General features: G+C 46.6%; 1 protein-coding gene across 4 annotated transcripts; it reads left to right on the top strand.

Annotated features, from left to right (window-relative positions):
- On the top strand, window positions 1-13,644 carry ZNF530 (zinc finger protein 530). Of its 4 annotated transcripts, XR_003116906.1 has the most exons (4): window positions 1-250; window positions 4,402-4,531; window positions 6,455-8,596; window positions 13,425-13,644. XR_003116906.1 is itself a non-coding variant. In XM_025368109.1 (3 exons), exons 1-3 carry the CDS (start codon window positions 221-223, stop codon window positions 8,089-8,091), a joined length of 1,797 nt encoding a protein of 598 aa, XP_025223894.1. In that variant the 5' UTR covers window positions 1-220; the 3' UTR covers window positions 8,092-9,037. The 4 variants fall into 4 exon arrangements, 3 of the variants coding, with proteins under 3 accessions (XP_025223894.1, XP_025223896.1, XP_025223897.1); XM_025368109.1 differs by lacking the exon at window positions 13,425-13,644 and having other exon boundaries at window positions 6,455-9,037; XM_025368111.1 differs by lacking the exon at window positions 13,425-13,644 and having other exon boundaries at window positions 4-250; window positions 4,405-4,531; window positions 6,455-8,236.
- Window positions 13,645-13,692: the final 48 nt, after the last annotated feature.

Here is a 13,692-nt window from a genome sequence, read left to right on the forward strand (position 1 = left end):
GGGACTTCCGGCGTCCTCCCAGTGGCGGGCACTTTGGCTTGTGTCAGTTCCATCCGCGGGTGCCGGATCTGGACCGAGGTGCTGACAGCGAGAAGGCGCGAGGAGAGTGGTTTTCCCAGCTGCACAGCCGGGGCCTGACGGTCGCCGGCGGTGGTGATTGCTTTGCTCGTGTCCCCGCCCGGATCGTCCACCGCTCCCGGCCCGCTGTGCCCAGAGTCCGATGGCGGCGGCAATGAGGGCCCCGACCCTGGTGAGCGCTGCGTCCTCCCGGCCTCCTTCGCCCTCCCCACCCGAAACTGAGGGGCGCGTGAAGGGTTTTCTGCAGCCGGACCGCGTTGTCCAGCACAGTGAGGCTGTGGTGCTGGGTCTCGTTTCTGGTAGCGTAGCAGGGAGCGGGAGAGCGACGGCTTGGAGCTGCGCCTGAGCCAGGAGGCTGGGGAGACCCAGGCCGGCCTCACGCGTGCAGGGAGCAGAGGGTGGGGCAGCGCCACGCTGCATTGGCCCCACTGAGTTTCACCAGCACACTGAGGGCCACAGCGCGTAGGACAGAAAAGGGACACGGCCCCAGTCACGCTTCTAAAAGTTTCACAAAAGCTGTTCAGGGGAACTCACTGGAAGGGCAGTGATGATAGCATGCATGGAGGGACCTAGTCTTTTTACGAGGTCACAAAGCTGATAAAAGTCAGCACCAAGGACTGACACCCAGATATAAAGCAGTCATCCCAGGACACCTGGCTCTGGTGTTACACATTGGAACCAGAAGCCCATGGAGCCGCAGTGTGGTCACCTGCCTCTCAGAACATGTCTCTTCCCACAGATTGCCACTAATACTTATAGGTCTGTAAGAAGAACTTACAGACACTACAAGGGTGAGTGGAGGAAATCCAGAACCTCACTGATTCCAGCAACGGGATCTCTGGGAGTGGGACTTTGGTGACCTGGGATTCTTTACTTCCCGCTTTTCCAGGCTTTGAGCCTAGGGACTCTGAACAAAATATGCCCAGGGTGGGTATTCTATGAGGTGGTACCTGTTGCTGGCAAATAATAGAATGAATGTGGAAGTTCGTCCCAGAGATAAGTACAGGTGTTTGGAGCTGCTTGGAGTGGGGCTGAGCTGGTTAAGAGAACCTCAAGTCTCATTTCCTTCTCATGGGAACAGAGAGCAGAGGTACGGGAGCTAGAAATTAAATGACTGTATCGGATGTCTTTGTTCTGGAGATGATGGCAGCAACGAAGATTTGTAGCAGAAGAGGGAAGTGATCTTCCCCAGGCCTCATGAGGCTCCTGTGGCTGAGCACACACAACAGACTGTGGGTTTAAGCGAGTTGGTAGCAATACCAAAGAGGAAAGAGGAGACTAATGCAATAGTCCAGGCGAGTGTAGATGATGTGGGCCAGAGTAGTGGCCACAGTGTGGTAGAAATGGTTGAATTTTGGATTGTAAGTCGGCTCTGATTTTCTGGCATTGGGACTGAGAGATAAGAAGGGATGATTCAAGGCTTTTTGGGTTTAGCAGCTGGAAGCATAGAAGCTCCATCTACTGGGAGAGCCAAGTAGATAGTAGGATTATTTTTCACTCAGGATATCAGGATTGTGTTTTGTCCATGTTAAAAATATGAAATGTTTTAGAGAATAAGTAAGTAGCTGTATCAAGTGGCTAGGTGGACACACAGGTCTTGGACTCTGAGGAGGGGTGCAGGATAGAAACTTCTACAAAGAGTGGAGGATAGTATTGAACTAGGATGGAGCCCTATGTCTGTTAGGCCATTTGCATTACTATAAAAAAATACCTAAGGCTGGGTAGTTTATAAAGAAACAAGGTTTATTACAGCTTATAGTTCTGCAGGCTGTACAGGAAGCTTAGTGCTAGTGTCCACTTCTGGTGAGAGCCTCAGGAAGCTTCCATTCATTGCAGAAGGCAAAAAGGGAGCCAGCAAGACAGAAGGGAGGCACCAGTGTTTTTTTAGCTACCAGGTCTCATGTGAACTTATTACTGTGGGGAGGATACTATGCCATTCATGAGGGATCCACCTCCATGACCCAGATAACCTCCCACTAGGCCCCACTTCCAACATTGGGGATCACATTTCCAGGTGAGATTTGAAGGGGACAAATATCCAGGCTATATCAGTGTCTTACCTTGGGTTGATAATGAAATAGCCTATATTGGTGGCTTAAACAGCAAAAATGTGTTTCTCACAGTTCTTCAGGCTAGGAAATTCTGCATCAGGGTGCCTATAGATTCACTTATTTGTGATGGGCTGCTTCCTGGCTTGCAGTGGCTGCCTTCTTGCTTTGTCCTCACATGGCCTTTCCTGGGAGGGAGTATGTGAAGAAAGCAAGGAATCTCTTTCTATTCTTACAAAAGCATTAATTCCATCATGAGGGCTCTTTTGACCTGATCTAAATCTAATTACCACCCAAAGATTCCATCTCCAAATACTATCACACTATATTATGCTTCATTGTGTTAGTGCTTCAACATAAGCATTTTGTGGGTGGGCATGGGGCAGAAACTTGAGCCCGTAACTCATAGATCCCATTTAGTAGTGGGATTTCGGGTCATGATGATAGTATTAATAGCAGGCCCAGGAAAGGGAGGCGTGGGAGCCACAAGAGGGTGCCATACTTGGGTATCTGGATGGATGTTGTGGAAATCACAAGCACAGGTTATAGAGGGAAGTGGGCCTAGGAATAATATAGAGAGAGGATACCAGGCAGGTGGCCAGGTTTATGAAGGATGAGTGAACATAAGATGCATGTGGAGGCTGCAGTAGTCCGTTTTCATGCTACTGATAAAGACATACCTGATACTGGGAAGAAAAAGAGGTTTAATGGACTTACAGTTCCACGTGGCTGGGGAGGCCTCACAATCATGTGGAAAGCAAGGAGGAGCAAGTCACATCTTACATGGATGGCAGCAGGCAAAAAGAGAGTTTGTGCAGGGGAACTCCTCTTTTTAAAACCATCAGTTCTTTTTTTTTTTTTTTTTGAGATGAAGTCTTGCTCTGCTCCCAGGCTGGAGGACAGTGGTGAGATCTCAGCTCCCTACAGCCTCCACCTCCTGGACTCAAGGGATTCTCCTGTCTCAGCCTCCCAAGTAGCTGGGATTACAGGTGTGTGCCACCACACCTAGCTAATTTTCATATTTTTAGTAGAGACAGGGTTTCGCCACATTGGCCAGGCTGGTCTCAAACTCCTGACCTCAAGTGATCCGCCTGCCTTGGCCTCCCAAAGTTCTGGGATTAGAGGCGTGAGCCACTGCGACCGGCCTTAAAACCATCAGTTCTCGTGAGACTTATTCACTATTGCGAGGACAGCACAAGAAAGACCCACCCCCATGATTCAGTTACCTCCTACTGGATCCCTCCCATGACACATAGGAATTGTGGGCGTTACAATTCAAGATGAGATTTGGGTGGAGACACAGCAAACCATATTAGAGACCTAGTGGGATTTCAGACAAGAGGAAGCTGAAGCCAGACCTCATGCTTTACTGCTCTATGGCCTCACCAGGATCTTATGACTGCTCCTCTGCCTACGGAGTTTCATGCAGGCTGGTGGATAAGTTTAGGGGCAGAAGTAGTCATCTGGGAGCATCACTTAACCTTGGGTGGAGGGCCACTGGAATGAAGGGTAGCAAGAGAGGAAGGCAGTTACTGTTTAGTGCAATACAAGTTGGAAAGGGCCATGTGTATCTGACATATGTATGTGGTGCTGGGTAGCTGAGGTTGATGAAAGGAATAGACTCAGGTAGGGAGGGCTTCAGAGCAGGATATGGGGCTACCTGTGGCAGTAGGGACCATCAGAGGTCTGGGTAGTCCTGGAACTCGTTTGAATTTGCAAGCTCTTTCTAGATGTCTTGTGCTGAGTAACATATAGGAAGGCAGGAGAGATGCCTGTGTTGTGGGATCGGGGTGGAAGTGGCTGAGGGAGTGAGTTGGGTGAGAGAGGTGTGGTGGAAAGAGTGATGCACATATGAAGAGGGAGTGTGAGCTTTTGTTTCATGAGTCTGGACATTGAGGACATGAGAGCGAAATGTGAACCCAGACCTTCAGTTGTGTTTGGGAGCCATGGTCTGAGGGATTCCAGGAGAATTTATAGACATGAGAATGTGGTTTCTGTCTGTCCACCTGCCTGTTGTTGCTGTGGGAGAACACAGTGACCAATGGGACCATGAGGAGAGAGTGGGCATCAGTGGCATCAGGGCCTGTTGTATTTCCTGAGATGGGGAGGAGGGTGAGCCAGGGATGGACGTGGGGGGAATCAACGTGTGGGGGATGGACATATTCTCTGAGGTGGGGAGATGGGGAGGAGGGTGAGCCAGGGATGGACGTGTGGGGGAATCAACTTGGGGTCCTAGGAAAGATGCTGATCATGGAATGAACTGTCACCATCATAGCAGGGTTTTGTAGCCTTTGAGGATGTGGCCATTCACTTCTCCCAGGAGGAGTGGGAGCTCCTTGATGAGACGCAGAGGCTCCTGTACCACGATGTGATGCTGGAGAACTTTGCAGTTATGGCATCCCTAGGTAAGGCCCTCCTATTCCTCCCAGTGTCTTTTGTGGGTCTCTCCTTTTCCCCTGTCCCTGAGGCAGCTCTGTCCTTTCTTCAGTTAGACCCTGAGCTCTACAGACCTTCCCACTTTCTTGGCGTATGTATTCTGGGGGACATCACCAAGCAAGGCACTCTCCAGACTATCCTAACACCTATTGCCTCTAGGCATGCTGTGAAGGGTCTGGGAGACAGGATCTTTCTTTCAACCTAAAGGATTTGTCCTTGCCTTCTCCATGACAGGATGGCTTTGTCCACTTCTAGGATGCTGTTTGTTCCGTGTTCTGCCTTTTGCTTCTAACTAAAATCTCAAGCTGCCTGTTTCAATAATTGCAGGCATCATGATGGTAACTACTAATTGGTCCATAGGCTTTTCATAAAGATCCACCTAAAAGATTTTCTTGTAACATTATTTTTCACTGCTGTAGTTTGTCATGTGCTGAGTTGCTCTGTGCCAGTGCTGGCTGTGCACCTCTCTGGTCTACCCTTTAGGGCTTGCATCTTACAGGCCCGGTATAGTTGCACAACTGGGATTGGGGGATGGCTCTGGTTGCTTTATGGGGTGCAAATGGCAAGATACTCTCAGAGGAGTCCTGGCCCTGATGAGTGACAACTAAGAGAGGGCAAGATGCTAGGGCTGTTTCTAATCACGCCATAAACCTGTCCTGAGTTCTCAGTGATTGGGTGCCAATTCCATAGGACATACATCATGTCTATCTTTTTTTCCTTTTCTTTTTTTTTTTTTTTTTTTTTTTGAGACAGAGTCTCACTCTGTTGCCCAGGGTGGAGTGCAGTGGTGTTATCTCTGCTCACTGCAAGCTCCGCCTCCCGAGTTCACGCCATTCTCCTGCCTCAGCCCCCCGAGTAACTGGGACTACAGGCACCCGCCACCACGCCCGGCTATTTTTTTGTATTTTCAGTAAAGACAGGGTTTCACCATGTTAGCTGGGGTTTTACCATGTTAGCCAGGATGATCTAGATCTCCTGACCTCGTGGTCCGCCCACCTCAGCCTCCCAAAGTGCTGGGATTACAGGCAGGAGCCACCGCGCCTGGCCTTTTTTTTTCTTTTCTACACATGTTCTCATTTTTATTTCATCCATGACTTCCAGCCCTTAGCTGCTCCCAATTTCTGGCCTCCATGTGTTACCTGTTCCTTCCCAGTGCAACTTCTGAGTGTTCTCTAACACTGACCCACATGTAATATGTTGTCAGATGTGCACATGGTTTTTTTTTTTTTTTTTTTAGACGGGATCTCACCCTGTCGCCCAGGTTGGAGTGCAGTGGCGCGATCTCGGCTCACTGCAAGCTCTGCCTCCTGGATTCACGCCATTCTCCTGCCTCAGCCTCCTGAGTAGCTGGGACTACAGGCGCCCACTACCGCGCCCGGCTAATTTTTTTTGTATTTTTAGTAGAGACGGGGTTTCACTGTGGTCTCGATCTCCTGACCTTGTGATCCGCCCGCCTCGGCCTCCCAAAGTGCTGGGATTACAGGCGTGAGCCACCGCGCCCGGCCCGATGTGCACATGTTTTTAAATAGTCCTTCCACACCTAGTATTCAGTTCCCGTGGGTTTCTCCTGGGCCTGGACACCAATAATCTGTGCAGGATACCGAAGTCCTCTCTTCTCATCAGGGGAGGAGGTCCTGATAAAAGCTTCTGGAAGAATAGTGAGTCAGAGACCCTACCTCTTCTCTCTGAATTGTGCCCCAACTTTGTGTCTTTCATCTCATAAGGCCTCCCTTGTTTTCTGTGACTTGTAGAGCCCTTTTTCCCCAACTTGCCACCAGCTCTCGTATCCTAAGAACATTTTCTTAGACTCATTCTTTGTCTGACACACATTTTTGATGTAACTTCTCACACCATAGTGAACCTGCATTTTCTCAGCATTCCTCTTCTTTCAGGTTGTTGGTGTGGAGCAGAAGATGAGGGGGCACCTTCTGCAGAGAGCATTTCTGTGGCAGAACTGTCACAGGGCAGGACTCCCAAGGCAGATACATCCACTGATAAGAGTCACCCCTGTGAGATTTGTACCCCAGTCCTGAGAGACATTTTACAAATGATTGAGCTCAAAGCCTCACCCTGTGGACAGAAATTGTACTTGGGTGGGGCATCAGATTTCTGGATGAATTCAAACCTTCACCAGCTCCAGAAGCTTGATAATGGAGAGAAGCTCTTTGAAATGGATGGGGACCAGGCCTCATTTATGATGAACTACAGGTTCCATGTGTCAAGAAAACCCTTCATGTTTGGGGAAGTTGGGAGGGACTTTTCAGCCACCTCAGGACTTCTCCAGCTTCAGGTGACTCCCAGTAGTGAGAGACCACACAGCAGGATTCGACACTTCAGAATTCCCACTGGACAAAAGCCTCTCAAATACACTGAATCCAGGAAATCTTTTAGAGAAAACTCTGTATTCATTCAACACCAAAGAGCTGACTCTGGAGAAAGGCCTTACGAATGCAGTGAATGTGGGAAATCCTTCAGTCAAAGTTCTGGCTTTCTTCGACACAGGAAAGCACACAATAGAACAAGCACTCATGAATGTAGTGAATGTGGGAAGTCATTTAGTCGCAAAAGTCACCTAACTCAACACCAAAGAGTTCACACTGGAGAAAGGCCTTATGACTGCAGTGAATGTGGCAAATCCTTTCGCCAGATATCTGTCCTTATTCAACATCAACGAGTTCACACTGGAGAAAGGCCTTATGAGTGCAGTGAGTGTGGGAAATCTTTTAGCCACAGCACTAACCTCTATCGTCACAGGAGTGCCCACACTAGCACGAGGCCTTACGAGTGCAGTGAATGTGGAAAATCCTTTAGCCATAGCACTAACCTCTTTCGACACTGGAGAGTTCACACTGGAGCAAGGCCTTATGAGTGTAGTGAATGTGGGAAATCATTTAGTTGCAATATCTACCTCATTCACCACCAAAGATTTCACACTGGAGAAAGGCCTTATATGTGCAGTGAATGTGGGAAATCATTTGGCCAGAAATCTGTCCTCATTCAACACCAAAGAGTTCACACTGGAGAAAGGCCTTATGAGTGCAGTGAATGTGGGAAAGATTTTAGCCAAAGCTCTGGCCTCTTTCGACACAGAAGAGCTCACACTAAAACAAAGCCTTATGAGTGCAGTGAATGTGAAAAATCATTTAGTTGCAAAACTGACCTCATTCGGCACCAGACAGTTCACACTGGAGAAAGGCCTTATGAGTGCAGTGTATGTGGGAAATCTTTTATCCGAAAAACCCACCTCATTCGACACCAGACCGTTCACACTAATGAAAGGCCTTATGAGTGCAATGAATGTGGGAAATCCTATAGCCAAAGCTCTGCCCTCCTTCAGCATAGGAGAGTTCACACTGGAGAAAGGCCTTATGAGTGCAGCGAATGTGGGAAATCTTTTACCCGCAAAAATCACCTCATTCAACACAAGAGAGTTCACACTGGAGAAAGGCCTTATGAATGCAGTGAATGTGGGAAATCCTTTAGCCAAAGCTCTGGCCTCTTAAGACACAGAAGAGTTCATGTGCAGTGAATGTGGGAAATTATTTTGTCACTTTTTTTTTTTGAGATGGAATTTCGCTCTTGTCACCCTGGCTGGAGTACAATGGTGCAATCTGGGCTCACTGCAACCCCCGCCTCCTGGGATCAGGTGATTCTCCTGCCACAGCCTCCTGAGTACCTGAGATTACAGGCACCTGCCGCCATGCCCAGCTAATTTTTGTATTTTTAGTAGAAACAAGGTTTCACCATGTTGGTCGGGCTGGTCTTGAACTCCTGACCTCAGGTGATCCACATGCTTCGGCCTCCCAAAGTGCTGGGATTACGTAAGCCACCATGCCCAGCTTGTGTTGTCACATTTAACACAAGATTTCCCAAAGAAGAAAGACCTTATATATGCTGTGAATTTGTGTATTTTTTGTTTGCTTGTTTGTTTGTTTTAATTTGGTATGATGGCGCTGGAGGCTAGCCTTTGAGAAGAGCCTTCTCCTGATGTGACTCATGTATCCAAACATCTATGGATTCCCCATAAATTTGAGGTATGTGGGAAGCATGTGTAGCTATGTTGTACTCTCTAAACCTGCCCAGGGACCTTACCAGATTCATATCACTGCCAGTTTCTGTGGCTGAAGCCTTTTCATCTCTACCCCCTGGGAGACCCACAGAGTGTGCATCAGTCACCACCCTAGCATGCTCAGGGAGGCAGACTTCTTCCATTAGTTGGAGGAAAGTATGAGTAGTCTAAGCTCTTAGGGGGATTTCTCATTTCCTCCTCTGGCTACATAGTGCATGTAACTACCCCATTGTTGGCCCCAGGACCTGACCTGAATTCTGCTGGCAGCTTCCAGAGGACTGCCTTTTTTGAGGACATTGTTGATCTCAGGCAATGCTTGTGATGAAGCGTTTTTTAGCTTCTACCACGTACCAGGAACTGCCTGTTAACTGGCTTGTGCAATGATAAAGGCCTTTTGTTTAAGAACTTTTAATCTTGTAAGTTGTATTAACTGTGGAGTAGTTTGGAGACATAATAGGACTCTGTCAGCTTAAAAGGGTATATAACATTTGTGGGGATTCAAATTTTGTTTGCCTCAGATGGGACAGTATGCTGACAGAATATAGCTTTTGCTCCATTTTCGGCCTATTTTGCATTGCTAGCAAGGCCTTCTAGGAGACACTGCAGGGCTTTCTGGTTCTGATTTTTGCCTGCATGTGGGCTCAGAGGTCATTCTGCAGAGGGGGCAGTTGTGACAACTTCCATTGTTTCTGGAGACAACACAAAGTTTTTCTTGTTGATTGAGGATATCACATAATGCCCTGCAATGTTTAGAATCCCTTAATGAGGTCCTGTGAAGGAGCTGTGTCCCTTGAAACACAAAATTCAGTGAGCTAGTGTCCCTAGGTATAAAACTATGGGGCTGGAGGGAAACATAATTGGTAAAGAAATGCTGTGTTGAATACTAAGGAATGGAGGAGACTGCAGCAAATTACATGGACTGTTCCTCATATAAAGCTTCATCCGGCCGGGTGCAGTGGTTCACACCTTTAATCCTAGCACTTCGGGAGGCTGAGGTGGGTGGATCACGAGGTCAGGAGTTCAAGACCAGCCTGGCCAAGATGGTGAAACCCCATCTCTGCTAAAAATACAAAAATTAGCTGGGCACGATGGTGGGCGCCTGTAACCCCAGCTACTCGGGAGGCTGAGGCAGAGAATTGCTTGAACTTGGGAGGCAGAGGTTGCAGTAAGCCGAGATCGCACCACTGCACTCCAGCCTAGGCAGCAGAGCAAGACTCTGTCTCAAAAAAAAAAAAAAAAAAAGATCTATTCAGGCCAGTCACAGTGGCTCACGCCTGTAATCCCCACACTTTGGGAAGCCATGGCGTGCAGATCACTTGAGGTCAGGAGTCAGAGACCAGACTGGCCAACATGGTGAAACCCCATCTCTACTAAAAATACAAAAATTAGCCAGGTGCAGTTGTGCATGTCTATAATCCCAGCTGCTTAGAAAGCTGACGCACCAAGAATAGCTTGAACCCAGAGGTGGAGGTTGCAGTGAGCTGAGACCACGCCACTGCACTCCAGCCTGGGTGATGGAGAGAGACTGTTTCAAACAAACAAACCAAAAAAAAAAGACCGGGCGCGATGGCTCACACCTGTAATCCCAGCACTTTAGGAGGCCGAGGCGGGTGGATCACCTGAGGTCAGGAGTTTGAGACCAGCCTGGTCAACATGGCGAAACCCTGTCTCTACTAAAAGTAAAAAATTAGCTGGGTGTGGTGGTGGGCACCAGTAATCCCAGCTACTCAGGAGACTGAGGCAGGAGAATTTCTTGAACCTGGGAGGTGGAGGTTGCAGTGAGCCAAGATCACGCCATTGCACTTCAGCCTGGGCAACAATAGCGAAAACTCCGTCTCAAAAAAAAAAAAAAAAAAAAAATTATCCACAAATGTTCCAGTGACTATGACTGCAGGATCACTGTGTGCCTAAATCTCTAGAAATGTGTGTCTTGTAGCTCAAGTCATTATTAGAGACAACATGGGTTTTATGGATTCCTGTAGCCTCTCTGGCCTGTTTACTTCAAGGCCATTGCTACATAGACAATAAAAAAAGATGAAGTCAAGAGAAATTCAGTTGTCCTTGGTCTGGCTTTTGTCATCCAGTAGCAATCCTCTTAATGCTGGTGGAAATGGCCTTCATTGCTCACCTGTATTTCCCGCCACTGCCTCTACGTGGCCTGGGAGCTAGACGGTAGAGTCAATAGAGACTTAGTAAACCAGACTTTTTGAAGTGTCAACGACTGAGATTGTTAATTGCATCCATTAAAAAATATTATCAAGTTATAACTGATGTGGAATAAATTGTACATATTTAAAGTGTACAACTTAAGTTCTGACATAAGTGTAAACTCGTGGAAGCATTGTTGTAATCATAAGAATGAGCATATCTCATCTGCATATTTTACTTTTGCTCTTTTATAATACATTCCAGAATATGCAGGCACCTTTTGACATTCCTTTACAATTGATTGACTTGAATTTTCTGGAATTTTATTTTAGACATTATAAAGCGTGTTTTTTTTGTTTTTTTTGTTTTTTTTGTGGTTTTATTTATAAAACTTCTCCTTAGGTAAGGGCCTGAGGTTAACTTTGGGGGTGACAGATATGTCCAACACCATTGATAGGGCGATGATTTCAAAAGGGTATATACGTGTGTGTGTGTGTATGTGTGTGTGTGTGTGTGTATATATCTCAAGACTTACTGTTACACTTTAAATATTTGTAGTATATTGCATGTTGATTACACCTCAATGAACCTATAAAAAGTTATTCCATTTAAAAATCTGGGCCTCCCACTTCTGTTGGAAACTGGACAACTTGACAGCCTGCAGTGTTTTGAAACAGCATGGATTGGGTGTCTTGTTTCCAGCATATGTCCCATGTTCCCCAACACTGTTCCTCAGGAAACAGGGAGGAACAGCTATTCCTCAGGGAAAAGGTGTTCCTCAGCACCTGCTGAGTGGCCATATTCCCTGAATGTCAGAAAAGTAACACGGTGACTGTTTTGGACAAAATTCTGAGCTTAAAACCTTGCCTGAATCAGTAGCCGCCAAATTCATTGTGCACATCTTATAATTTCCAAGAACATACATATTAAGTGAATATTTTTATAATTGTGAAGTGGTCTGTTCAGGGCCCTCATTCCTCAACCTTTTTTTTCAACCACCCTCTCATTAAGGAGGCATATGTATTAATCATGGTTTTTGTTTTTTGTATTATATGTCTTGACCTCTTAAAATTCTTGCTGGTTACAGAGAGACTTACCCTACCAGAGGCAGCTAATTTCTAAAAATAGTAAACAACTATCTTGGGAGCAAGGCAAGCCAACCACTCTCTTTATCTAACTCTTACTCACCAAACCAATACTTTCCCTGCACTAAATCATCCCAGCATTACTGCCAGTGAGTTTGCAGCAGTCCGCAGCAATTTTGGTCCTTGCCTCCTCAGAAGAAAAGTCAACCGAGGAGGCAGAGGTTGGTTTAAGGCAGAGGAAGAGACCAAGGCAAGTTTTTTTTTAGCAGGAGTGAGAATTTATTAAAATGTTTTAGAGTAGGAGTGAAAGGAATCAAAGTACACTTGAAAGAGGGCCAAGTGGATTACTTGAGAGGTCAAGGGCCCCACTTGATCCTTGGCTTGGGACTTTATACATTTGCTCATTTCCCAGGCTCCCTGTTCTCCTCCCTTGGGTAGGCTGTTGCTTGACTACTGCATGCACAGTGGTCTGCCAGCACTTGGGAGGGGCCGCATGCAGTAAACATGACTGTTTACTGAAGTCATACATATACTCATTTGGGGTGATTTTCCCTTACGAGTCAAGCACCCCCAGAGGAAGGTCAAATACCAGTCAAATTTTGCCATCTTGCCCCATTTTGTGCATGCTTGAAACCTTATCAGAGATTGCGGTTCACTGGCTCTGGGTGTCTTCTATCTGTTGGAAAACTCTTTTCCTTCCTGGTACCAATCATGGCCGCTTACCATCTCAGAGGGATAGTTTTATGCTCTCCTGTCCTTCACCCAATGAGAGCTGGACATCTCAGGGGTCCCTCTCTTGTTCTGTTTATTATCTCAGAGGAAAAGATTTATGGATTGCCCATCCTTAATGCCAAAATTGCCTGAAATTCCTGGGGTCCCTCTCTCCTGCCCTACTCATATCTACCTACTCTAACACCAGGGTCAGGGTATGAGGCCACTATAGAGACCACCCCTGTAAATCAAAGCCAACCAGAATTATTCAGACTAGCCAGTACTTAGCTGTTTGCTCTGATCTGCCTTCCCTTTCCCATGGAAAACACAATAAAGGATCTGGCCTAGGTGCTCCCCTAGCTCTTGCTTCTTCCTTTAGACTAAAACCTGTTCCTCCTGTGGCCCTGCATGGCGTACTGTACTTCTCATTCTAGGGGAATTCTGAGTAACATTAAACTTTTATTTCAGTGGCATTGAGCTCTCCATGTCCTTTTCCAATAAAGACCCATCCACAAATTGGCCTCTCTTGGCTATGTAATATTACATATCATTCCAGCACTTCTCAGTGCTTTCACCTCTTTTCTCCATTATGCCTGCCATATTATAACACTCCATATAATTTAGCACTTTTTCATATTTCCTCCTCTGTCTTTCTTGAGTATAGTGTAAGCTACTGGGGTCTGTCTCTTGTTTTGTAAATGTCCCATGCAGTTAAGATAGTGTCTGAAATACAGTAGGTGTTCCTTGAACATTTGTTAGAACTATGAATAAGCATAATACTACAGCATCCCTGTTCACATTAACATTCTGATAGCACTTTCTAAATGTTTTCTTTACTTCTCCCTCCAGGTATTACTGAGTGTTTTCAAGAATGAAAAGAGGCCTGGCATGGTGGCTCACATCTGTAATCCCAACTTTTTGGGAGGTTGAGGTGGGAGGATCCCTTGAGCCTAAGAGTTTGAGGCTGCAGCAAGCCATGATCATGCCACTGCACTCCAGCCTGTGCAACACAGCGAGATCCTGTCTCCAAAATTAAATAAATAAAAAATATTACATTTTGGAGACTAAACCCTGCTTGTGGTCATAGTTCTAGCACAGCTGTGTGCTCAGCTTCATT

This window comes from Theropithecus gelada, chromosome 19 (genome assembly GCF_003255815.1).
Source record: "Theropithecus gelada isolate Dixy chromosome 19, Tgel_1.0, whole genome shotgun sequence".
Classification (NCBI taxonomy): Eukaryota; Metazoa; Chordata; class Mammalia; order Primates; family Cercopithecidae; genus Theropithecus; species Theropithecus gelada.

What these genes read in the sequence shown, in the direction of transcription:
- ZNF530 (XM_025368109.1), top strand. Translation starts at nt 221, where the DNA reads ATGGCGGCGGCAATGAGGGCCCCGACCCTG. An exon ending in CAATGAGGGCCCCGACCCTG is followed by an intron (nt 251 to 4,401) that starts GTGAGCGCTGCG and finishes TCACCATCATAG; the next exon opens with CAGGGTTTTGTAGCCTTTGA. An exon ending in TGCAGTTATGGCATCCCTAG is followed by an intron (nt 4,532 to 6,454) that starts GTAAGGCCCTCC and finishes CTCTTCTTTCAG; the next exon opens with GTTGTTGGTGTGGAGCAGAA.